Here is a 24,885-nt window from a genome sequence, read left to right on the forward strand (position 1 = left end):
TTAGCATGCATCTTGTTTGCACTTCAGTTTATTCAACTGGATGAATGTACATGAGAATGGTTTGAGGTCTGTCCAGCTGAACTGTTCACAAAATTCAAGCGTATACAAAACTGAAAGTCAAACTCCATTATAATGGATGGGGACTGCATTCAGGTATGCATCCTCCTCAAAGCAGTGGATTTGGATTTGTAGCCCAATTGGTAATTTGAGTACTGCCATAAACGCAATATGAATTGGGGCTACGATGGTGTCAACTGCATAATTTGGGTACCAGAAATGCCTGACTTTGGCTACATTATAGCTAACGTAGGAGGTCAGCAAGTAGCAGTATGTAGCTGAACCCTGCATAGTGGCGGAGGTAGTGGCGTCAGTGCACGGAGTTCCACTATGACATATTGGAACTCAATGCAGTGGCTGTATAGTGTACTGGTTAAGGGCTCTGCCTTTGACATGGGAAACCAGGATTGGAATCCTGGCTAGAGTGAGTACCTATTTCAGTAAGGAGTTCAAGGCAAGACTCCCTAACACTGCAGGGTGGCCTCTTGAACTTGTCCCAGTGGCTGCAGCTCTTGAGCGCTTTGAGTCCGACAGGAGAAAAGCTCTATACAAATGTTCGGATTATTATATTATATAACATAGTGACTTGGGTCTTTAAGTAACACCAGTGGTTTGGCGGGGTTAGTGTTAGGCATGGGAGAGGGTTATTGTGTAAAATAGATTAAGTAAGGCAATTTCATTTTTTTTAATTCAAAGATACAGTAAATATTTTTAAAAGAAACATGCCTCATCCCCAGATAATTATTTCAATAATCTCATTTCAACGATGAAGACTTGCATTGTTCCTGGAATTTGAAATCCGAATAAAATTTATTCACCAAGTATAATGAGGATTGTACCTGGAATTAGTTTTGGCACATAAAGAGTTGGTGATGGAACAATGTAAGCATACAATTTTTACATGGTGCTAAACAAAGCATACATACAATAAAACTATTCTTTAAAAAAAAAAATCAGCATTATAGACAGCATTATACTAGCAAGAAAGAGAGGGGGTGGGGATAGGACCAGAGGGATAGTCTGAGTGCTGATTGAGACACTACACAGCAAAACAGGGACAGTCTATCCACAGGGCTGGGAGGGATACGGAGGGTCATAGCGGAGACAAAGAGGACAACAGAGGTGGTGTAGGTGTAGGGGAGCCATGCTCAATGGTGTAGGTGTAGGTAAATCCACTCACATGGAGCATAACTCCCTTAGAAATACATAAGCAAGTCTGACAAAAGTCTAGTATTTTGGACAGGTAAGAGGATGTGCCCTGTGATTAAGAAGATTGATGTACCCATGGCTTAATCTACCTCTAAAACAAAAATGCAAATGCTGTCATGTCTAGGGACACCAGGTTACTAAAAAAGAGATATACTCCCTGATTAACTCTAAATGGAAGAAAGAAATCAAGGTAGTCAACAATGAGTGAGGGGTTACCTTCAAGGTCTTGAAAAAAGCACTGACCAGCTCTTCTGTACTTCAATCCATGGATTTCATAAGTTGATTGCTAGTGTAAACACACATCAGCCTATGGACTAGGTATGGTCCTTAGCTGGGTAGAAATAATCCAGAAATAAGACATACACCCAATCTTTTACTTGACCAGGGAGCAGCTTCCTTTCATAGGAGAAGAAGTATCTTTTGATAGCGTGAGCTATACTGAAACTGTAATTGTATTTGTATGGTAGTTTCATGCAATATTGATAAATGCCTCATTTTAACCCATGTGGGTCCAGGAGGGGGGCGCGGTCTCTGAGACAGAACTAGTTTAGCTCAATGCTTCGGGGGTTACACGCAGCACATGGACGGGAACTCAGATGGAACACAGCCTCACTCCTCCCTCTTGGTTCCTCCCCTTCCATGGGTTGCACAACATTTTCCATTAATTCGATCTATAAAGTGCACTTGCTTTTCCACCACAGTTTTGTGGAAGAAAAAGTCCGTCTTATATTCTGAAAATACGGAATGTCTAAAAAAGTCTTTGATAATGCAACAATGGGCTATTAATAAGTTATATAAATTGGAATCTTTTTGAACCTCAGCACTTTTAATTTGTCTAAAGGACGACTCTCTGCTAATTCAGGGTGCTTTTTTATGTAGCAATATGGATGACTGTTGAAACAGAAAGGGTTTCTGTGATGGAAAATGGCAGGTAGGGAAGATTTGCTGCAATGCCTTCTTAAAAAAATGAGAATTAGGTAAAAACAGTTTAGATGACAGAGTTATTAATTGCCTTAGGCAAAACACACACAATCGTGGTGCTTCTACATGATCTAAATTAGTATCCTGCTTTGCTACTCTCATAAGTCCTTCATACGTACAGCTATGGCTCTCCACACCTTCCAATGATGATGGTGAAATGTCCTGGAAAAAAATTGTATGCATTCCATGTTTCTTTATATTTGTGATTGGCAGGTATGATTAAAATAGTCACAGCTGAGAAAACAACAGAGTGAGCAGGTTCACTCAGCAACGCAACTGCCAAACATTGTTACCACAGCTAGTGTATGTGTGTTGGAGGAGGTGTCACTGCAATCCCGTTTTGAGTATAAAAACAAAATGAGAGCAATGAAGCAAAGAAAAAAAATAAAAACAATAGTTTAAGCTATTTTGCAAAGTAGAAAAGGAGCATAATTAAAATGAACTGCAAATTGCAATATGTGCCATTACTATTTAATAAATAATGTAATTTTTGTTGTGCCAATATCTTGTATAAGCTATTATCTCAGGGTGTGCAAGGGCATGAAATAATGATTTGCATGGCTTTACCCAGTGTCCTGAAATGATCATTTAGGGCCATTTTCCACAAAAACATAATTGGGATTGTAAATGCACACTGCACATGTTGCAACACTATTATCCCACATTTAGGCAGGTTCAACTGGCTTGTGTTCTCGATTTCTGAAAGTGGGAGAAAAAAGCAGAGATAAACATTTAAACTGCTGGATTGCAAAACAATAAATATATCACATAGTGTGCTACACAAAAGAAAAGAGATGTGTGCTCAGACCAGTCAACTCCTGACTTCATTACTGGCTGCCTCAAGTCTGCTGACTAATTAAAATGGCAAAGCGTTTGCATAATGCATTCGCCTACCAGAATGTGCAGGATCTAAACTATCAACCTGCCTTTCCTGCAGGAGTTGGCCCACGCAATGTGCAATGCATCTCAACAGGGGTGCCGCGTGTAGGCCTCCTTGTACCCCCAAGAAAGGAAGGGCAGCGCAGACACCCCCAAAAACCTGGGAGCGCCGCAACTGCCCCCCCCCCCGGAAGGGGGGAAGAGATTACATGGCCAGTTCGCCCCCCCCAATGCACATTGCGTGGGCCAACTCCTGCAGGAAAGGCAGGTTGATAGTTTAGATCCTGCACATTCTGGTAGGCGAATGCATTATGCAAACACTTTGCCATTTTAATTAGTCAGCAGACTTGAGGCAGCCAGTAATGAAGTCAGGAGTTGACTGGTCTGAGCACACATCTCTTTTCTTTTGTGTAGCATACATCTGGTTCTTCCTTCCTGGGGGTGTTGTGGTGGTTTTATTATTCTTAGTTACATAATATATACTTGTCATCCACTACCACCTATTTTTTAGACGCCTTCTCCCTCCCAGTTGTTATGTCACAGCCCCCCAGCAGTTTTTTTTTGGAGGGGGGGGGGTTAGTCTAGTGTTCACTTTTGAACTATTACTTTTTTCTGGAGCGGGACCCACATATCTGATGACCTAAAGAACCCGAGTGAGGACAGGTTTCCCTTACCTGCCTTCATACTGTGGTCATACAACCCACAATTGTGACTATTTTTTTGCTCTTTAAGATTACATGATCAGCACTTGATATAGTACACCATAAGGGGCACCTGGTGCCTCTGTGCTTTTTCCTGTCATTATAGGAAAGACATTGAATCGCTTGGGATAACACACACCCTCTTTTGAAATAAATACACAATTCAGCTCTAATTTTACCAACCAGTGATATCCCAACTGAGCAAAGAAATATCCTCATTAGGTACCACTGGCACAACTATAAATCACAGTGTCCCCCCAGTGTTCACACCCCTTCCATTGTCTATCCCTGGGGGCCCATCTTGTAAGGGTCATAAAACAAGTGTGGACATCTTAATCTTCACACCCATAACAAGTGTAGCCATAAAAATCCTGATCTGAGGGAGTAAAGTGGTAGTTGGGCCCCCCTTACAGCTTGGGCCCCCCTTACAGTCGCAGTGGCTGCTCCCCTGTAGTTATGCCCCTGCTTGTCATGTATATGAAACACGTGATGTAATCCATTGAGGCAAAATACAGCTGTTTTGAATATCAGTTAAAAAAATCTTTTTGTCATATGAAATGTTTGATTTAGACAGATCTATACATTGACTGACAAATCAATGTGTTTGCCACTAATGATAACAGAAAGAAACTGAAGAATAGGGGGAAGGGACAACTGACTGCTGTTGTATGTCTGCAAGTTGAGTTAATTTTCTGGCGTATGCCTGCATCAGTGCAATTTATATGTAACATCTCTGTTTGATTAATGTGATCTTTATAATTATGTTTTACAATAACATGTACTTCTACTGAATAATAATGTGCTAATTTTGCCTTTGATTTATGTGAATGCTATGTGTGCATTCTCCACAAGGCTCTTGAATCTGCAGCATCTGTGTTTTATAAATATCACTATGAGGGGAACAGAGGAGGAGGGGGAAGACAGGCATATAATGAACAACCAAGTAGAGAGATGAGATAAAACATGATCAGATAATAGAGAGAAGAATCTTGCATTTAGTGAACATTCTCTGGGCTGCAGTTAGTAAATATAGCTTTGTAATGTTTATGTATTTTTATGTTACATATTGGCTTTTCATACATGATTTCACTATGGCGTTGTGGAGGAAACACAGAGTGCATTTTACAGTTACGTGAAGTAGTCTAACTTATTTATTTATTCAGTATACACAATGATCTGTACACAGCCCTTCTAAATCTACATTATTGCTATCATTCTCACACCTTGCCCTATACACTCCGCTGCAGGTAGGTTGATCTCAAGTACCGCTTGTACTCCTTGACACATTTACATTTATTAATAATACACACTATTTAGGTATAAATAATTTCCAATGATTCCTTTCTACTTTCAAATAAATAATATATTTCTTCAGGCTTCATTATATTATATAACAGTATCAAGCGCAAGTACTGCATGTTGAGAACCATACTTGAAGATCTTTTGCAATGCAGAACTTCATGTTGCTGATCATTTCTATGGTTAAAGACACTGGTGTGGAGAATGTTGCAATGCACTGGCTTATTGTCACTATATTTATAAAACAATGATAAAAGTTCCTCAATAACTGCCCCTTTGTGTCCCTCTTTAACTATTCATTTTTTATCTATTTAAAAGATTGCAAGTCTTTTACAGAAAAATGTAGTGAAAGGAAAAGTCACTCTTAAGCATTAAAATGTGCATTAAAAATGTTATCATTTGGCAACGTTTAATCGTAGAGAAGTGCTGGAACCCTGTTTTTGTCCAACTAACTGGCATTGTCATCTATGAATTGGCAAAGACAATGCTGTGTATTCCAGTCAGCAACATAACTCTTTATCCATTGGCATAACTAAGGAGCTTGGGGCCCCTGTGCAAGTTTTACATGGGCCCCAACCATTGTATTGATGTGGAGCCCAAAAACCTCCCAACGACATTTGCAGTGTCACAGAGATGTAAGCAGAAAAGGAGAAAGTTTAAGGACACACTGTGCAATGTACATATAGAGGTGTTTATTGCTAATTAAAAGCTAATAAGATGGATGGAGGAGACTCAGAGCAGTCGCAACTTCTGCATCCCCTATTGCTATGCCACTGTCGTTATCGTGTAAATAGTTGAAGGCACTGATAAGCAGTTACTGAAGTAAAAATGGGGCTAAGATGGGAGAGCTAAGATACTTTCCTAATTTTCCACTGCTCTACAAATAGATGTCAGAAAACCAGCAATAAAACTGCCAAAAGACCTGATTGGCCTGCTTGGAATGTTAGTGCACTTTTTTCATATATTATTTAGACTATCTCACTAATTTATTTATTTTTAATACAGTAACTTTTACAATTCTCCCTACTTCCACCTTTTATGGCATGGTATAAAATGAGAGTGGGTGGATATAGTATAACTGTATTCTACCTTGAAAGTGACAAGTCAATGCAATTCAGCAGGATAAAGCATCACCCAACACTTCTATCCAACTAAACATTCCATTATTGTTGCATGTGGTGTCAGAGAACATCCTGAAATGCAGCATCTTTGACTTATTTTCTGCCCTGGAATAATACAGCCTACTGATGTCAACAGTATACAATACTATAAAAACAACTAGGTTCCCTGTTCATCAAATTCCCTTTAGTTCAGTTTGACACTAGACCTCTAAATTGGTCTCAGTGCTCTCGTATATTTCAGAGCCAAAGTCAAATCCCTTTGAAGTCAGTAAAGGAAAAATTCTAGTTTGTGTCCTGAGAACTAATACAATATCCAAGTGCAACAAAGCAGGAATGGGAAACTGATTACATGTGTTCAGAACAGGGATACATGAACACAGTTTCGTGAGAAGCAAGAAAAATGAGAAGGGGGAAGTACGGCCATGTCTACACCGTATGCCAAAGCCACTTGTACACGAGCTGCTTGTGCTACTGTGCAGGCATGGCAATACTTGTGCATGAAAAGGAGAGCGGTCATGATCGTAAAGAGGGTTAGGCAGCAGTGATGGTCTCCAGAACACATGGGAAGCCTCTGGAGAAACCTCTTCTTAGGTAAGCTTCTATTTTTTTTATTTTTTCTTATTTTTATTTTTGTTTTTGTTAAAACCTTGGGTTCTCTTCAAATAAGGGAAAAACAGGTACTAAGGAATATAGTCAATTTACACACAAACAATCATTCACCTCTGCCCTCATCTGCCCTCCCAATCTTACTATTTCTGTGCAATATAAGGGACTGTCTAAAGTTTTCATTTAATATATTCACTCAGTTTACCCTTCCATTACAATCACAAACACTGGTTCGCACGACAGCAGGGAAGGGTCCAGTCTCTCTCACTGGCTGGGGCCCCAAAACCACCATGCGATACCTAGAGGGAAGTGCGGGCACGCCCTGGACCTCTCACCTCCAGGGAACTCACCCCCACTGCCTCTAAACTGAATGCTAACTGCAACAAGCACAATTGCTAACTCCCAGCTAGAGCAATTTACTGCCTTTATCCGGTCAGCAGACGCCAGTCAGCCAATCAGGTGTACTGTCATACACCCTTTGCCTGCTGTACCAAATCTAGCAGGAATTGCATAAATTAGCATTCAGGTGGGGGGTTTCGGTTGGACGTAATCGTAGATTACATCTTTTACAGGGACGCCCCGTGTAGGCATCTCCCACACGGTCCCCTCCTTAACCACTCACCTGTCAATCGCATCCTGGAAGCTGCAAAAAAGAAATTTAAAATCACAAACACTGGTTACATGACATTATATAGATTTGGTAAGATGGGACAAAAAAGATTGGATCATTAGTGGCCACTGGCCGCCATTAGCATGAAGTTTTTGCTTACATGCTGACTGGCATAGGTAGAGTAGTATTCAATTCAAAGTAGGGAACCACAACTTGGTGCATTAGCCGAGTCATGTGCAAAATATACTTAAGACTCTTAAGGATACTAAGATCATCCATTTTGACAATTCTGTTGATTTTATTACTTTCAGTGTTCCAGCTTGTTGTGAGAATGGGAAAATTGTGTGAGAAGTGTATTTACATGTGTCAGAACAGTCGTGACATGTGACATCCCAGAATATCTTACCATAGAGTAACAACTTCAGTCACTCCCTAAGGCTTTGTTAACATAAAAAAAAAAATCACAGCATTTTTTATATTTTTTGAACAATTTTGTTTAGAGCCTCCCTGCGCTTACCTGAGTGCTACAATTTTTTGTAAAGCGCTTTTTGAAGCGCTTTTGCAGAGCAATTTGTTTGTTCACTTTCTGACACAAGTCAGGAAGGAAACTCTTTCACCCGGAAAATAATAAATGCAATGTATTTATTCTTAAAAGTGCTGGGGATATTGCTATACAAAGTGCTTCTTCAAGCTTTTGCGATTTCCCTATACCTTCCATTGAGGCAAATCGCACCAAAAATGATACAGGCAGCGCTTTGGTGAGCGGATCTGAATCAAACCGCTCAGACTTTGAAAATCGCCAGCGCTTAAAAAAAGGCTAAATTCTCTAGGTATGAACAATCCCTAACACAGCCACACTAAACCTAACCTTCTTTTTTCCTGCATTTTAAAACTCAGTACAGGGAGTATTGCACTCAATGTATGGAATGACCGTGTAGCAAGGACAGGAAGAGCAGTATTTTCTTGGGCTTAGTTGAAGTTAAGTTTTTTTTTTAACATCACAACTGTGCAGTGTGCACTGTTTGGGCAGTTTAGCCTCCCACTTGTTGGCTATAATTTAATGCAGCTGAATGGCAGCTTTTGTGACTGCACATGTGGCCTCTGAGTGTGGCTGCGCAAAGATGTGACTCAACACCTTAGCTATTGCAATCTATATATCTAGGATAAAGGTTTGTAGATGCACAAGTGTGATGGGGGTGGAACCACACATACCACCATGACATAAGAGCTATGGCTATATCACTGACAATGGGAGGGATATAAAACCCTACACTCTCATTGTAGACCATTAGCAACAAATGCTTAGATCGCATCTTGTAAACATGTCACAATGCACATATATCAAAGAACTGCTCTTACAGCTTCTGTGTATCTACAGGAAAATGAACATGGATTTTACGAACAATCAAAATGTGGCCAAGGAAATAGTGTAACCTGTTCAGAATTTCTGTTTGGTTCAGTTGGCACATTTACTTAATCAAGTCTTGCTCTATATTTTGCCTCCCTGTGGAGCTATGTGAGACAGGTGATCATAACACTTTCACGCTGGGGAGTTGCTAGCACAGTATGCCATCATTCATTGTCCCCTTCTTATAATAGTGAATGTTTCTTAATGTATATTTGTTTGGTAAAATGCTCGCCCACCTGCCAGAACCAGAATAACTCTTTGTTGATCCACGTTATGAGCTTATATAGTGACTTTTGTATGAATAAAATTTACACAGCATGGCCTGCTTTTCAATAATGAAAACTATAGAATGCAATTAAACCTGTATGATATCACTGAATTACCAAATATACATTTTTCAGAAATATAACAGCTCAGCAATAAATACTGAAATACCACTCATACATATACAAATATGTATGTCTTTGAAATCCTGGTGCAGGATAGTCTCACTGTATCATCCCTGGCCATTTCTGAGCCTGAAGCCTACCACCACCAACAATCCTAAGCTTGAACTCATCTCCTGCCTAAACCTAGCATCTGCTTAAATCAGATCCGAGATGAAAAACTGACTATAACAAGTAAATTGTCTATATATCTTATCTAAAGTTGAGATAGTTTACACAGCGTATCTAGCTGTACACAGCTTCAATAGTATATGATTAATTATTCCTGTGATACAATGAGAGTGGTCATGTTCTGTTTGTAATCATTACACAGGTAATCTGCAGCTGCACTTCCAGCCCTTGACTCACTCCCTCTTCCTCCTCCCTCCTCCCCTCTGCCTCTGAAATCACTGGCTAATAGCCTCCTCCTCCTCCTGCCCAGACTGAGCTCCCATAAGCCCTTTCTACATGGGTCTGAGTGCCTTGGCGTTTTGGAGAAGCTGTGGGCGAAGCTTGTTTAGTTTATATGGAATTAGAGTATTAAAACAAAACAAAAAAAGTATTTGGCTTGAGGAATGCCCTATAAACTATATATAAGGAACACAATCAATGTGTAAAGTTCATCTCGGATGCACTTTAACTTTAAGTTTTCTTCCATGCTGTAATGCATTTCCCTGCTAGGCGGTCATTATCACCTGCATTGGCCCAGTTTCATCTAATGTGTGCACAAGGCTTATGCCTTCTAAACCCTAACTTCTTCTAACCTTGATTACCACCTAAAATTTGTATACTTTTGTATCAGCTTATAAACTTCTGACAAATCCAGGATCAGATGCATAAGGTGCATGGCTTCCAAGTGCTACGATCCAACATGAGCCAATTTATTCTCTTTATCTTTCATTATAAAAAATATAGAAATCAGCTGTCAGTAAGACCGATTGATTCTACATGATCATAGATGAAATACAAAACGGTGGGCTCGATTCATAAAGAATGTGTTATTAGGTGTGCTTTCTTTCCTCACTGGTGATATTTTTATTATTCATCCACCTCATGCTTTATGTCAAAGATGAATTACTTATTTTAAGTATACATGCAGCATTCCATTCATTATTTAAAGGATAACAATCAGGCTGGTTTTACACTTGAAATTTGCAATGCAGTGCGTGCATCGCATCGCACCACAGAAATTAGGCTTCATATGACCCTGCGCCATGGTGAGGCTACAGGGTAATATGCATAGGCCCACTCCCCGGCTAGTGATGTACTTCCCGCTGAGCAGGAAGTACATCACTGGGATTCCCATTGATCCATGCATGTGCGTCGTGTCACACCTGGCTCCTGTTGTACATATTGCCTGCTTCGCCCAATGATTTGCATTACTGCATTATCCGTGCGGTAGGTACGGATCATTCGGTAACACACTGCAGACTCTGCATCGGCAATGATGCAATTTCAATACTTTTGTCACACCACGTCGCATCTTGCGAACTGTGCAAGTCTCCATTGGCTTGCATGGAAGTCGGGAAGCGGCAGGGAAGCGTACCGTGGTGGGACGCAGTCTGCATTGTGCACAGGGCTTGAAAGAGAACACTTTTTATACAAACTAATCCATCTCCCTCCACCGCATACTTATAAAGAACCGCTTAACCACTGCATCAAGATTAGCATAGGAGTGAGAGACAACCACTTACGCGCCTGCAGTGCCCAAAATGATGTACTGAGAATGCCCTTTCACCCGTTATCACCTCTATTAGGATGTTTGCATTGTATAGATCAGAGGTGGCAGAGGTGGGATACAGAAGTCACATTGGGGTGCAGCATTTGTTCACAGTCATTTAACCAATTATTCTTTATTAAAAAGTAGTGCTCTTACATAATGGCATTTGCATAAAAACTTTTTCATTGTTAGTTGTCCTTTGGGAATATACAGTATGTAGTTTTTTATTTTTTATTTTAAGGATTCAAATGGTATAACTCCCTTATTTCAGTACTTGGAAAATGTAAGCCGGCTGCGATACAATTAGCATTTGTTGCATTGCTTCATTGCTAATAATTTTGAGTCGAGGCAGAATTATGCAAATTTTGTATTCAAATTTATGTCGTTTGAAGATAGACCAAATTTGGATAAAATATTGCCGAAGTAGAATTTGATCAGTCCATTTTCATTGCAATTAATTTCCATTGCATCAATTTTCCCATCAGTGCTGTCTAAAGTCTGATGGCCTTGTGCTTTGCATCCTAAGCCACATTGCTGAAATACAATCAGCAACATGTAGGAAGGACCGTCACTCACAGGGACCTGAGTGATCTATATGTATTAATTATTTCAACATCACTAAAATCTTTCCTTGGTTGAAAAATACATGTAGATAATATACTCAAACCCTTCTCCCTTGTGCCACCTTCTCTGTTGCATTTTAGAAATGTACAAAACTGTCTCAAAAGGTTTCTTTATCACATAACTCTTCTACCTCTTCACAGGTGAGCTGGAATACGAACAAGTTGAGAATGTTGATAAATAAAAACAGGCTTAGCTGTTAGAACAACTTAACATAGCACTTGGGAATTGACTCCATGCTTTAAAATAAAGCACACATGCAATGTTGTCTGTAATTTATACATTTTGTCTGTAATTTATGAATATCAACTGTAGTTTAAGAACTGTCTTTATTTTACGAGGTCATTCGGTACAATAACTACAAGCAGCTTAGTAAACACTGAGAATAACTCAGAGAAAAATGAGCAATACCTCAGGAAATGTCAACATCGCACTGAAAAGACTTAGTGAATCGACCTCTATATGTCTTGTTTTGTGTGCTTTTTCATATTTTCCAATTGATATATTCAAGAACTTCCTAGGATTCTGAAAAAGTTGACTACTGATACCTTTGAGGTTTCTAAACTCTCAATACGTTTCTGTCTTCAAAAGTTACCCTGTGTGTCGCTAGAACATTTTGCACCATTCCCAGGTGGATTGTTGTAATAAGAAACCAATACATGAGATGGGACTGTCTTTGTTTCCCAGTAGCTTTCACTAATAAGTCATTTCTGCAAAGCTCAGTCCAGCAGAATGAGGAAGCAACAATTATTGATATTGTGCAGGGATGGGGAAAAGATAGCAAGTTACTTACAGCTTAATGACTGCACAGGTCACTAGGGCTGGGATTACTATCTGTGTTGTGGCTGCTAATTTCTTGATATTGTTGTTCTGTGACAGCAAGTGAATGTTGTCTGTAATGAAGGTATCTGATAGACTGCCAGACAAAACTTTAGTTTGGATGTACTAAAGTCGATTAGAGTTCAAAGTTTCAGAACGTTTTTAAAGCATCAAACTTAGTATACGAAGACTTTTGTGGGTGACCAAAATGAATGTCAGTAATGATGAAGCAGGAGCACACAGTACCAACTGAGGTTCACCAAAAAGCTTTGAAATTGTACAAAAGCAATGACTTGGTATGAGCTCAACTGAAGTTAGAGGATGTCCCGATTTATTTGCTCATTAGCACACTAAAATGCTTTCACTTTCACAGTATCGTAGCTTTAACCGCTTGCTGCAGGGCCATACAACTAAGCACACAAATGAATCTTGGTCCCTTTTCTTGCCACCAGCTGAGCTTTGTGTTGGTGGCATCTGATTGCTGCTGCATTTTTTTTTTAATTAATTAAAATATTTTTTTTTTATAAAAATTACTTTTTTAAAATTTTAATTCCCACCTCCCTCCCTCCCCCCCAAGACCCAATGAGCGTGATCATCTCTCATAGGCATCCGCTTATGAGAGCGATCATTCTGTAAGGTTATCCTGGGGACAGCTCAGTGACAATGCACTAAATTGCAGTGCTGTACAAGCACTTTCAGCTTTTTTTTCTGTTTTTTAACCTGCCAGTCACGATTGCAGGTTGTTCTCTGTAACTAAAGCGGGCAGGCATGTGCATCGGCACGCGCGATCCCCGCTAATCTCTGCGCACCGCTCTTGATGCCTTTCGGCGTTAGGCGATACCTATGAGCCTTAGGTGATCGGGTAGGGGTTAAACATAAAGTGAGGAGAATCTCATGGAATGGTTCAATAAAGAGACCTCATTGATCAAACTGATTGTGGAAATGAGACATACTGCCATGATAACCCAATGGTGTGGTGTGCAAAAATTGTGGACTGAAAACCTGAGGCCCCTGAAACTTAGTAATGATTTCAGTTTGATTTTTTTTATGGTAATATACAGGTAAAAAAAACAAAAAAAATGTTTTGTAAAGTAAAACCTTTTAATTGCTAATGCAAGCTTTCGGGGAACTAGTGCCCTTCTTGCTAATAATTGTGTATATATACAGTAGAAACAGGGTGAGACACTGCAAGTGAGACAGACATGCTGAGGAGAAATACCGTCGGTGGTGACAAATGAGTCACTGCTGCCAGTACCCCCCCCCCCCTCCATTCCGCATAGACATAACCAGGAAAGGGAGGTCACAGGCTGGTGCACCTTGAGCCTTGGGGATGTTTGTACAGTGACACACTACTCTGCATACCAGGTGACTTCAGTATAAGCTGAGGCTGATCTTTTTCAGCACAGTGTGGCGTATACTCAAATGTATACAGAAATAATAATATAATACCAACACAATATTTATTATTTTGATCAGAGCTATGGGCTGAGACAAAGGGAGGCTTCAGAATCCTAATTTCTGTTCACTAGATACATGCTGGCTATGGGTTAGTTTTTTCTAATAAATTAGCTTGGTCCTAAAATCAAAAAGCACAAAAACACAGGCAGAGTTATTTATTATTTAATGCAATGTACAGTAACAGTAAATAAACTGCAATGGCTGGGAACAACTAATCAAATTACTTTGATGTCTTCATAATGAGTTAAGAAAATTGAATTCTGTTTTGTATAACCTTATTGAAAATTCTCCTAGGATTCCAAACATGAGAACGTTTGAATATCACTGATTTGGATGACATTAGCATTGTTGTTTTGTAGCTGAGTTATACATCATGACCATGTGTTTAACAGGCTGGATAGTTAAAATTGCTGTGAACAGTAATTAGGACAAAATCAGTCACATAATGTCTATGAACACTTCAGACAAGCATTACAGTCAGTATGTAGGAAAAATTACAGCTTATACTTTACTTCATGCAAATATATTTTATCTGTTCATGTAACTTACTGTACATGGCAAAGCAAATCCCTCCTAAGTATCTGTGTTTGATAACATTTAATGCTTGCATTGGATAGTTGCATAACTCTGTATTAATGATTTCTACAAGCAATTAGTTGTCTGTAGGTCTGCAGTAGCCCTCTTCCTCCTATTCATGGTGCATAGAAAAGAACATAAACATTCAGCAGAGAAAAGTGTGTCTTTGTACACTGATCTCTCATTAACCATTTTAGCCCGCGGGGATTTTTCACCTTATGCATCAGAGCAATTTTCACCTCCCATTCATTCGCTAATAACTTTATCACTACTTATCACAATTTATTGATCTATATCTTGTTTTTTCCGCCACTAATTAGGTTTTCTTTGGGTGGGAACTATTTTTTTATAAATGCATTTTAACAGGATTAATAAGAAAAAAAATGAAAAAAATTCATTATTTCTCAGTTTTCGGCCATTATAGCGTTAAAGAGAATCTGTATTGTTAAAATCGCACAAAAGTAAACATACCAGTGCGTTAGGGGACATCTCCTATTACCCTCTGTCACAATTTCGCCGCTCCCCGCCGCATTAAAAGTGGTTAAAAACAGTTTTAAAAAGTTTGTTTATAAACAAACAAAATGGCCACCAAAACAGGAAGTAGGTTGATGTACAGTTTGTCCACACATAGAAAATACATCCATACACAAGCAGGCTGTATACAGCATTCCTTTTGAATCTCAAGAGATCATTTGTGTGTTTCTTTCCCCCTGCATCTCTCATGCACTGAAGTTTCAGGCTGCTCGTTTCTTCCTGCAAACAGCTTTGCCTGTGTCTTTAATTCTTCAGTATGTGAAAGCCCAGCCAGCTCAGAGGACGATTTATCCAGCTTGTAAGAGAGAAGAGAGAAGCTGCCCTAATCTAAATAATACACAGGCAGTTTGCAGAGAGGGGCCTGGAGGGGGGAGATGCATCACAGAACCACAACACTGAAGAACTTGGCAGCCTTCCAGACACAGGCTGACAAGTCTGACAAGAGAGAGATAAGTTGATTTATTACAGAGATGGTGATAGTAGAACGTGCTGCAGTAAGCCAGAACACATTAGAATAGCTTTTGGAACTTGTAGGATGATAAAAAACAGGATGCAATTTTTGTTACGGAGTCTCTTTAAAATAATCCATGCTACCATAATTAAAACCTATGTATTTTATTTGCCCATTTGTCTCAGTTATGACACCATTTAAATTTCGTCCCTATCACAATGTATGGAGCCAATATTTTATTTGGAAATAAAGGTGTATTTTTTCCGTTTTGTGTCCATCACTATTTACAAGCTTATAATTTAAAAATGTTCGTAGTATACACCCTTCAAATGCATATTTAAAAAGTTCAGACCCTTAGGTAACTATGCATGTCTTTTTTTTTTAAATTGTCATTTTTTTTTCCATAAAAAATTGTATTTGGGTAATATTTTGGTGTGGGAAATAAACAGTTAATTTTTAATGTTATTATATGTGTACATTGTAATGTAAAAAATATGTAGATGTAGTTTTACTATTTGGCCACAAGATGGTCACCTTGAGTTTTTTCTTCTCCTTGTGCTTCTCGCTAACCAGAAGCACAAGGGGGATGCAGAAAATTTTACGTGCAGAAAGACTGAAGCCTCTAGTAAGAGCGCTTCGGTTTTTCTGCTGGGGACACGGATCGGTGATCGGGAACCATGTTCCGGTTCACTGATCCCGGGGCTACCGGAGGATGGCACGGGGGTGCACCCGCGATCGCGCCGAACCGCGGCATCGCAGCAGAGCAGCCGCCCGGACGTGAGCTTCACGTCCGGGCGGCAGAAATGGTTAAAGAACTCTTATGACCTTATCTATTTTCATTGGTCCAGACAGTGGACTAATGGAGAGCTTGGTGGAAGCTTGAAAGATGCTTTGCCAGGGCTCAGAGGGTCAGTGATTACAGTGAGAGATACACTGTAATTACAGCGTCGGCACTTGCGGTGAGAGGCGTCGGATGTCCAGCAGTGGCAGGTTAATTAATCAGGGGTGATGGCACAGCTGTGGCTGGGGGGGGGGGGGGGGGATTCGGTGATGTGTGGCCACCCAACAGGAGCTCTGGGGGTCTTCTTATTAAAGGAGACCCCAAGATGCAGCAGCTGAAGATGGTGGCGTATGTTTGGCGGGTGTGCACACATCTAGGGGAGCAAGGGAGCAGTGCCATGCTGCTAAAGGACAGATTCACAGCGCTAAAGTTGCTAACCATCGCCTGGGACATAGGAGCCTCGCTCAGTCTTTTGCCTGAGTAATGCTCCCTAACGATCGTCCATCACGCAAAGGAAAATGGAAGCAGGATATGCCAGTAATCCTTGTGTGATGTGATCCTCGCATCTGCAAGCTACTTATAACCTTTTATAGGATATGGCCTATAGAATCTGTACATAGTAGGTTATGGGAAGTTATCTGGCTGGGGACCATGAAAATTGAACCCATGTCTTCCTATATGAAGGCATGGACCCATTTACACACATATGTGTATGCTAGCTACATTTATGCAATGCACAAACCCCACCTGCAACATTTATTTCTCTCAGTAAATGCATTGCCATTCATGCCACACAGTAGCATCACTTACATTCTACTGTTCTGCCTAAACTGACATATTGGGCAAGTTATGAGTTGCTGCAGCCTGCAGGGCCATGAATTGTTACGGCCACCCAAATAAGACTTACATCTTTTTGAACAACAAGCCATTGTAGTGGACATAAAGCAAACCTGTTTCGCTGCCTCTCAAAGCTGTGCTTCTATGTTCTTTTAGTGTGCTCTAGTGCAGAGATAGCTGAGAGAGGCTTCGTTCCTCCCTCATTTGCCTTCCAGCACTCCTTTCCCTCTACCTGTCCATATAGACAGCTATGTGAGCTCAGAGTATGAGTCACTGCTTTCTCTTTTGTAGTTAGACAAGAAGGAACCAAGGATGTGTTTTTTGTTTTTGCTAGATAGACATTTGTTTTTGAGATAGCTATTACTGATGTATAACAATAAGAACAAATGCATTGTTCATGACCATTATGAGTTAATACTTGTAATTATGTATGTAAATAAGTATGATGTTTCATAAAATGTATGATATCTGTAACTGAATTTATTGCCAATGGAAAAAAATATTTGAAACTCACATAATGACCAAGCAGAATGGTCATTGTTTTAATAAATAAAAGAATGGATGCTTGAATTGAATGTACATTAGTTTTATTCTAAATAATTTTCAAAATGCTACTGGTGCCTGAATAAGCTACATACTGAGAGAATCTTTCTGTCCTTGCATTGTCATAGTCTGCTATGGCTATAGTTTTAGCGTCCGTACAAAAAGGGCGCCCGGACAAAAAGGGCGCGGGGTGTAAACGCTAATTAATAATTAATCATTAGTAGCGTTTATAAAAATAGTGTGCTATATTTCGTTTACAAATAATGTTTTACAAAATTATAAATCATTAAATAATGTTTATGAAATCGGCAATTATGAAAACGTTAATCTTCCCTGTTTCAAAAGTGAAACTTATAATTACGTTTATTAAAAAAACGATAATATATGTTTAATTGTTATAATTATATATTATTGTGAAGAACCTTCATTTATGGTTTGTTCTTATAATAAAATCTGAAAATATTCTTTATAACGATGATATAAATATAACTACATTCGTAATAAGTGTTGTAAAACATTAGTAAGTATTACTAAAATTTTACTAAAACTATACCTAAGCCTACTCTCACACAGAACCCTCCCTGTACCTATCCCTAACCCCTAGACCCCCCTGGTGGTGCCTAAACCTAAGACCCCCCTGGTGGTGCCTAACCCTAAGACCCCCCTGGTGGTGCCTAAACCTAAGACCCCCCTGGTGGTGCCTAAACCTAAGACCCCCCTGGTGGTGCCTAACCCTAAGACCCCCCTGGTGGTGCCTAAATCTAAGACCCCTCTGGTGGTGCCTAAACCTAAGACCCCCCTGGTGGTGCCTAAACCTAAGACCCCCCTGGTGGTGCCTAAACCTAATACCCCCCTGGTGGTGCCTAAACCTAAGACCCCCCTGGTGGTGCCTAAACCTAAGACCCCCCTGGTGGTGCCTAACCCTAAGACCCCCCTGGTGGGGCCTAAACCTAAGACCCCCCTGGTGGTGCCTAACCCTAAGACCCCCCTGGTGGTGCCTAAACCTAAGACCCCCTTACTGATCGCTTTATTAGGTGGATAATAATGTTTTACTAATTGTGGCTGCAAAAAATATATTGCAATTTACGTTACGTACTGATCGCTTTATTTTGTGAATAATAATGTTTTACAAACAGTAAGGGATAAAACTTTAAATAACATTTTAATTAGTTAAATAAGATAAATATGTTTAGTATTTTTATAAACGTTATTCGGCACGGGTGCATTTTATAAACGTAAATCACCACAAGCACAGTTATAAATCATTAAAAATCTCCGGGCGCCATTTGTAAACGTTATTTATCTCCGGCGCCCTTTTTTCCTGCTCGGCGCCAATTAAACATTATTTATTATGAGAGTGAATGGTGGCGCCCTTTTTGTCCACTAGCTGCCTGCGCCCTTTTTTCCCGCTTCCATAGTTTTATGTCTATTCTTGAAACCCAAGCTTATTTTTTCCAGCTAATCTCTAAATCTTTTCTCCAAACTAAACACTAAACAAATACAATATGCCAACTATCCATTATACTCATATAGACTGCAGGAGTGCCAACTATGATGCAGTCTTAATATTCTGTCGAGACAACTGTCTCGATCTTCACCAACATATGGAAGCTGGCCATTGAGTCGCCATAATGGCCTAGACTCTTGCTATCTCTTCTGGAACAGGTCAGAGCACTCGCTCCAGCAACTTCCTCCCTTTGCTACTGGTTAGAGGGGAAATGTTGTTTCAGTGTGTGGGCTAAGTACAGGTAGTTGTGGTAAAGAGTGGAGATTGGGCAGCGTAATTACTCTCATGGCTAGCTGCCTAACTTTAACATTGTGACATTATCAGAATCTTGAAGTGCTAGTCTTGAAGTGCGTGAGATCTTTCTTGTGATTGCAGCACTTTGGACGGCAACTTAAAAGAATTCCTTGAATACTCTGGAAAAAAAGCAGATAAGCGCTCAGACAGTCCAGTCCTACAATATGCAATGGAGACACCCCTTATATATTCTCAGCTGATCATGCAGATGTATTTGAAGATGGCATCCAGGGTTAAAGACACAAACATATCTCCCCCCAAAGTATAACGACTCACCAGATGGTGCGGCCTGCAGGGCCTGTCTGCGCATCAGGGGTATTGGCCACCCCTCAGCCTCTCTGGCAAGTCTCCACAGCTGATTCCTTAAGTAGATGAACCTCCAGGAAAAAATATGAGAGACGCTTCACATAGCGTAAAAGGGATTAATCCCGTATTTATTAAAAATAAATGTATTTAAAATTGAGCAATGCTCAAGGTACATTAATACAAATGCGGTATGGGGCTTAGGCCAAGCATGCAGCCAATGCTCAGAGGCAACCGCCGGAGAAAAAACTCCGCAGAGCAAAAAACCCCGCCGCCAGGTCAAAACAAAGATGGCGCCCCTTTGGGGCTTAGCCTGATGCGCATTTTTCGACTTTAAATTGTGTAACTGTAACAATGCTCACATTATCCATGCACAGCAGGTCAAGCTCTAATTGTGGTTCACTGCTGGTGGCAGAAAAGGTAATATTTCCATGCACTGCCTGCTCACAGCAATGTTACCAGTGGTAAGTGCATCAACCTCAATGCTAGTAGGACCCAATTTTTTTCTACTCACTTAGTAAGGGAATACTATATTTAGAAGGCTCCTGCCTCCCCATCTCATGTCTTTTCTTGCTGGAATTTCATTTTTAAAGCATGAAGAAGCAATAAAATATATATATATATCTACAAAAGATGTTTAACATGTATAAACATTTAAAACAGATATTGCAGCTCCTTAACAAAATTTAGTAACCATTTAAGAAAACCTTGTCCATTAAATCTGTTTCTGCAACTCTATAGTTTCTTCCACACCTTCTACATTTAAGTACTGTTAATTCTGGTAATATAACAGAACATCCCTAATTCCCATACAGTTTTAGAATTACTACTTAAATATTATGCATAGTAATGACTGTAATCTGCTAATTATGATTATGCACAATTTTGCATAATCTTTCACAATTACGGCCATGTTTGATTACTGGTTGGGCATTCAATTGATTTTTCATAATCACTTCTTAATTTTGCAAAATTTTGTGTAATTTTGTGACGACTTTAGTGGTGAATAGCAAAGCGCCCATACATGGTACGTTTGGTAAGGAGACTAGTGGAAACATGTTTAAAAAATAATTTTTCAAAAAGACCTTGTAATTTTTAAGAAAATAGGTTTTATAAATGCAGAGGTAAAAATTAAAATTACAAGTTTAAAAACTATTTTTCCTTAGCATTTTCAAACCTTTCTCAAAAACTATAAGGTCTTTTTGAAAAATTCCTTTTTTGTCTTATTCCCACTTTCCCCCTTAACATACTGTACATCACATTTGCTTTGCTATTAACCGCAAAAGTTAGCAGAAAATTGATTAAGTTTACATATGAAATTAATTACGATTTTCACAAAATTTGTAATTAGGATGTTGCGAATTACAATGTGAAATTACAATCATGCGAAATGTGTGCTTATCACTAATTATGCATTGGACAACTCCATCTTTTGCATAAATTTAACTCTTCTGATTAGCTGGGACATGCATAGTGTTGAATTCTTTTCCCACTGTGAGGCCCATAATAACCCGAGCTGTCATTACGAATGTGTTTATTTTATTATTTTAAATTTCTACCACTAGTCTCAATAAAGAGCATCTTTGGGGACAGGAGTAATTGGCATCAAATATCTATGTAATCATTTTTTAACTTCTAACCAATATGTTTTGCCACCTCACATTCACATCATCTGTGTATGAACATGCTTACCGTTTCAACAATTGCTGTAAAATTAATAAGAATAAATATGTAAGATTTTCCAGCTTCCAGGCTCAAGTACCAGCTAAAAAGAACGTATTTACTTGCAGAGTAACTGAGTTTTAGATGCATCATTTTAGATGCACTATTTTTTCCCAGTCTAAGATCGTTAGATTTATTTATTTTCCCCACTTTTCCATATACATGCTTATTTGACTTGTCCATTAGAGTCTTGCTGACCATAATAATTTTGAAATTATTTGCATTCTTTTTACTTCGTTCTAAAAAAAAAGTGAGACTTTGGTTATACAGCATGTGTTAAAGCCAATGGATTTGTGAAGCTCTTGAAAATGAGTAGCAATGAATCTTACTGTTTCTAACTGATTTTTCATGTATCAGCGCAGCCATTTATGGACAATCTGTACTACAAAGTACTGTTGTTGGGGTTGCAAGCAATTATAGTTTGAGAGCCTACTGTCAGTTCTGACAACTTATAACTGGTTGCAAATTAAAAAGAAAGATAATGCTGAATTATAAAAATACTTGTGCAGCAGCAATCTTTTTTTATAACAATTTTTAAATGCAATGCAATTCCCCAGAGTGAACCAAGTGTAACTCTCTAACTCTCGATCATAGATCCTAGCTCTTTGTCACTCCTATATAAGAACTGGATGTTCTCATCACATCTGGGTTTTTCTTATTCATTTTGTTTTACTATAATAGTATAATACAACCCCTAGCTGTTGTCAAAAAACTGCTATATCATGTCCAGATAGAATAATCCTTTCAATGTAAATTTTCAGCATTCATGACAGCAAGTAAATGGCAGTCATAGTTTACATTCAGTAAAATTAAGGTATTCTGTACAACAGATGCTTAGTTAAAGGACACCCGAGGTGAAAATAAACTAATGAGATAAATAATTGTATCTACCGTCCTTCTCCCAGAAATGACTATTTTAGATATCCCACAGTGTTATTGTATAGTTAAATCTACTTTTTAAGTTTTTACTGTTACATTGTCTCGGATCAATGACACATTCATTGAAGTATGCCAGAACTGAAATCTGTGAATTTTTGACTCTTTTTATCTCTTTCCTGTTTTCAGAAGCCATCTTCTGCCAGGAAAGTGCTTTATGGTTGTAATTCCTTATCAGTGAGGGTTAGGCAATTGTCCGACCCAGTCCCAAACTGGGCAGAAACTGTCAATTGCATGCCTGATTTTTAACTTTTTCAGTCAGAGAAAGTAAAAAAAGGAACACAGCATAGTCATTTGTGTGCTTGGCACTGTACATACACATGTCTATCTCAGCATGTCACATGTCACCTCGGGTATACTTTAAGTATAATTTAGATGCTATGCCACAATAAAATATTTGAATTATATATATTTTTTATTTATTTTTCAGAATGGGTAAAATAGAGATACAAAGCTTTATCAGGTGGATATTGGTCCTCACTCTCTGCCTTTTAACACTATGGGGAAGGATAGCAGCGGCATCAACACATCACAGAATTCATTCAGGTAAGCCTTGCTTTGTTTTTTTCCTTTTTTTTTTGAAGCAACATAATACAGTGTTAACTGTATTGATCACTGATTGCCATCCGCCAGCCAGAGACGGCAGTAGCAATTTATTAATTAGCACAAGCTGCAGTTATCATGGCAACCATAACAAAAAAATGCAGCTTTTTCTTTTAGCAAATAATAGTGTTCAGTGTTACACTGGTTGTGAATCAATATTCTTTTAAAGCCTTTCTTGATACCATGAACATATTTACTGCATGGAAAGGTTGTATATCTAATTGCATGACAGATGCTACCCCCACAAGGTCCTCTGAAAGCCAAGAAAAGCTTTCACAGATCATCTGTGATTGACAGGAGATCTGTCAAAGCCCAACCACAGCCAATTTTGCTTTACATTTCTATAAAGTACAAAAAGGGTTAGAATCACTTTTGGAATTTTATTGTTTCCAACTTCCTGTCAACACAGGAAGTGCAGTAAACCTCATAAAGATTGTAAACTGCACTGATGCTGGATACTGAATATTGCGGAATCAGGGAGATGAGGAACTTTGATTACTTTTTTATTGCTATCTCTTACTACCTTTGTAAGTGATCTCAGAGCGTAGTTTAAAGGAAGATGCCACCAAGTGTTTTTGGATTTGGCATTCCATAGGAATGACATTTGTAACTTCAATGTTTTATTTTTTCTTTCAAAAGTAATAATTTGCAAAGATTTGAAGCATTCTTTCTATGCCAGCTGGCCAGCTCACCTATTGAATGAGCCAGGATAAATGTAGAGAAACAGGTTATTTGCATTGGAATTCTAAGAACAATGTTGTTATCTTTACAACAGCTGGCACACACAATGCTATTTCCCTTCAGATCGATGGGTCAAATAGATAATTTTGGGCATGTCTGATCTGCTCCTAATCGAGAGCAGGATTAAATTTCAGATCACTACAGCACAAAATTGATTGTGTACTCAATTGGGAGCAGATCGTACATGCTGGAAATTATTGTTTCAACCTGTTGTTCTGATGGGAAATAGCATTGTGTTTACCAGGCAGTAAAGACAATAATTGTCTGGCAGAAGGTTCTCATCTTTTTATTAGCTAAATAGTTCTTTAAAGCCTCATTAGTGTCATTGGTGGCATTGTCAAAAACATGGAAAAAGATGTTCTAGCTGGGGCTGTGCCATTGTACTTTTTGGTGGCTAACTTTGATAGAGTGACTGTTTTATTATGCAACTCTGCTGTTTTCTGTACCGACACACACACACAGAAATTATGGGGTCAGTCTATAAAAGCTGCAGTATTTTAGCATTCTTCACATTGCTTCTAGCCACAGATTGTTACATGTGAAACACTGCCCAGATTATGCTATTTAAGCTGCCGAATGTGATGTGTGGCTACAAAATAGCAGTAAAGCAGCAGTAAAATAGATGGTAGACTCTCATTAAAAATGCAATGCTTCTTTATTAAAATTTGGTCCTTTCCTTTGCTAATGTCCCTCCCTTCAGAATAATAATAGCTGTTGCCTCGTGACTGCTTTTTTTCAGCTATGCACCTGGGCCTTATAAATAACGCATTAGCAGATATTGAGGTTGAAAATGCTGCTAAGTTGGTCAAATAGAATGCCAGTGTTTAGAGTGTAGTTTGATAACTTGCCATCAGTTGTCTAATGTTTTTTGTATGTTGCTGTACAGTCTATGCTTTTGGCTACTCAGGGCTCTTCCACATTACCATGTAAAGAGTACATTCCTAACATTCACAGAGTCCTATACAAATCTTGATTACAAAGGATGCATTCTTCTGTTCATAATTTTATATACTAATGAAGGTGCTAACAAGGCTGCCACTGACGCCTCTATTGTGACCTTACACTTAGGAGAGCTGTCAGGAGAATGCTTTGAATTATGGATAATATATATTTCCTTAGAATTTGAGTTACAGACTACCCAGC

At 39.0% G+C, this 24,885-nt stretch overlaps 1 protein-coding gene across 3 annotated transcripts in view; it reads left to right on the plus strand.

Moving 5' to 3' along the window:
• TAFA3 (TAFA chemokine like family member 3) overlaps window positions 1-24,885 on the plus strand; it is a 692,450-nt gene that overhangs the window by 288,019 nt on the left and 379,546 nt on the right. For all 3 annotated transcript variants that reach the window (XM_068269724.1, XM_068269723.1, XM_068269725.1), the window contains one exon: window positions 22,829-22,944. In XM_068269724.1, the coding sequence (XP_068125825.1) occupies window positions 22,830-22,944 (115 nt within the window). In that variant the 5' untranslated portion in view covers window position 22,829. The remainder of the gene's footprint in view (window positions 1-22,828; window positions 22,945-24,885) is intronic.

This window comes from Hyperolius riggenbachi, chromosome 2 (genome assembly GCF_040937935.1).
Source record: "Hyperolius riggenbachi isolate aHypRig1 chromosome 2, aHypRig1.pri, whole genome shotgun sequence".
Taxonomy (NCBI): Eukaryota; Metazoa; Chordata; class Amphibia; order Anura; family Hyperoliidae; genus Hyperolius; species Hyperolius riggenbachi.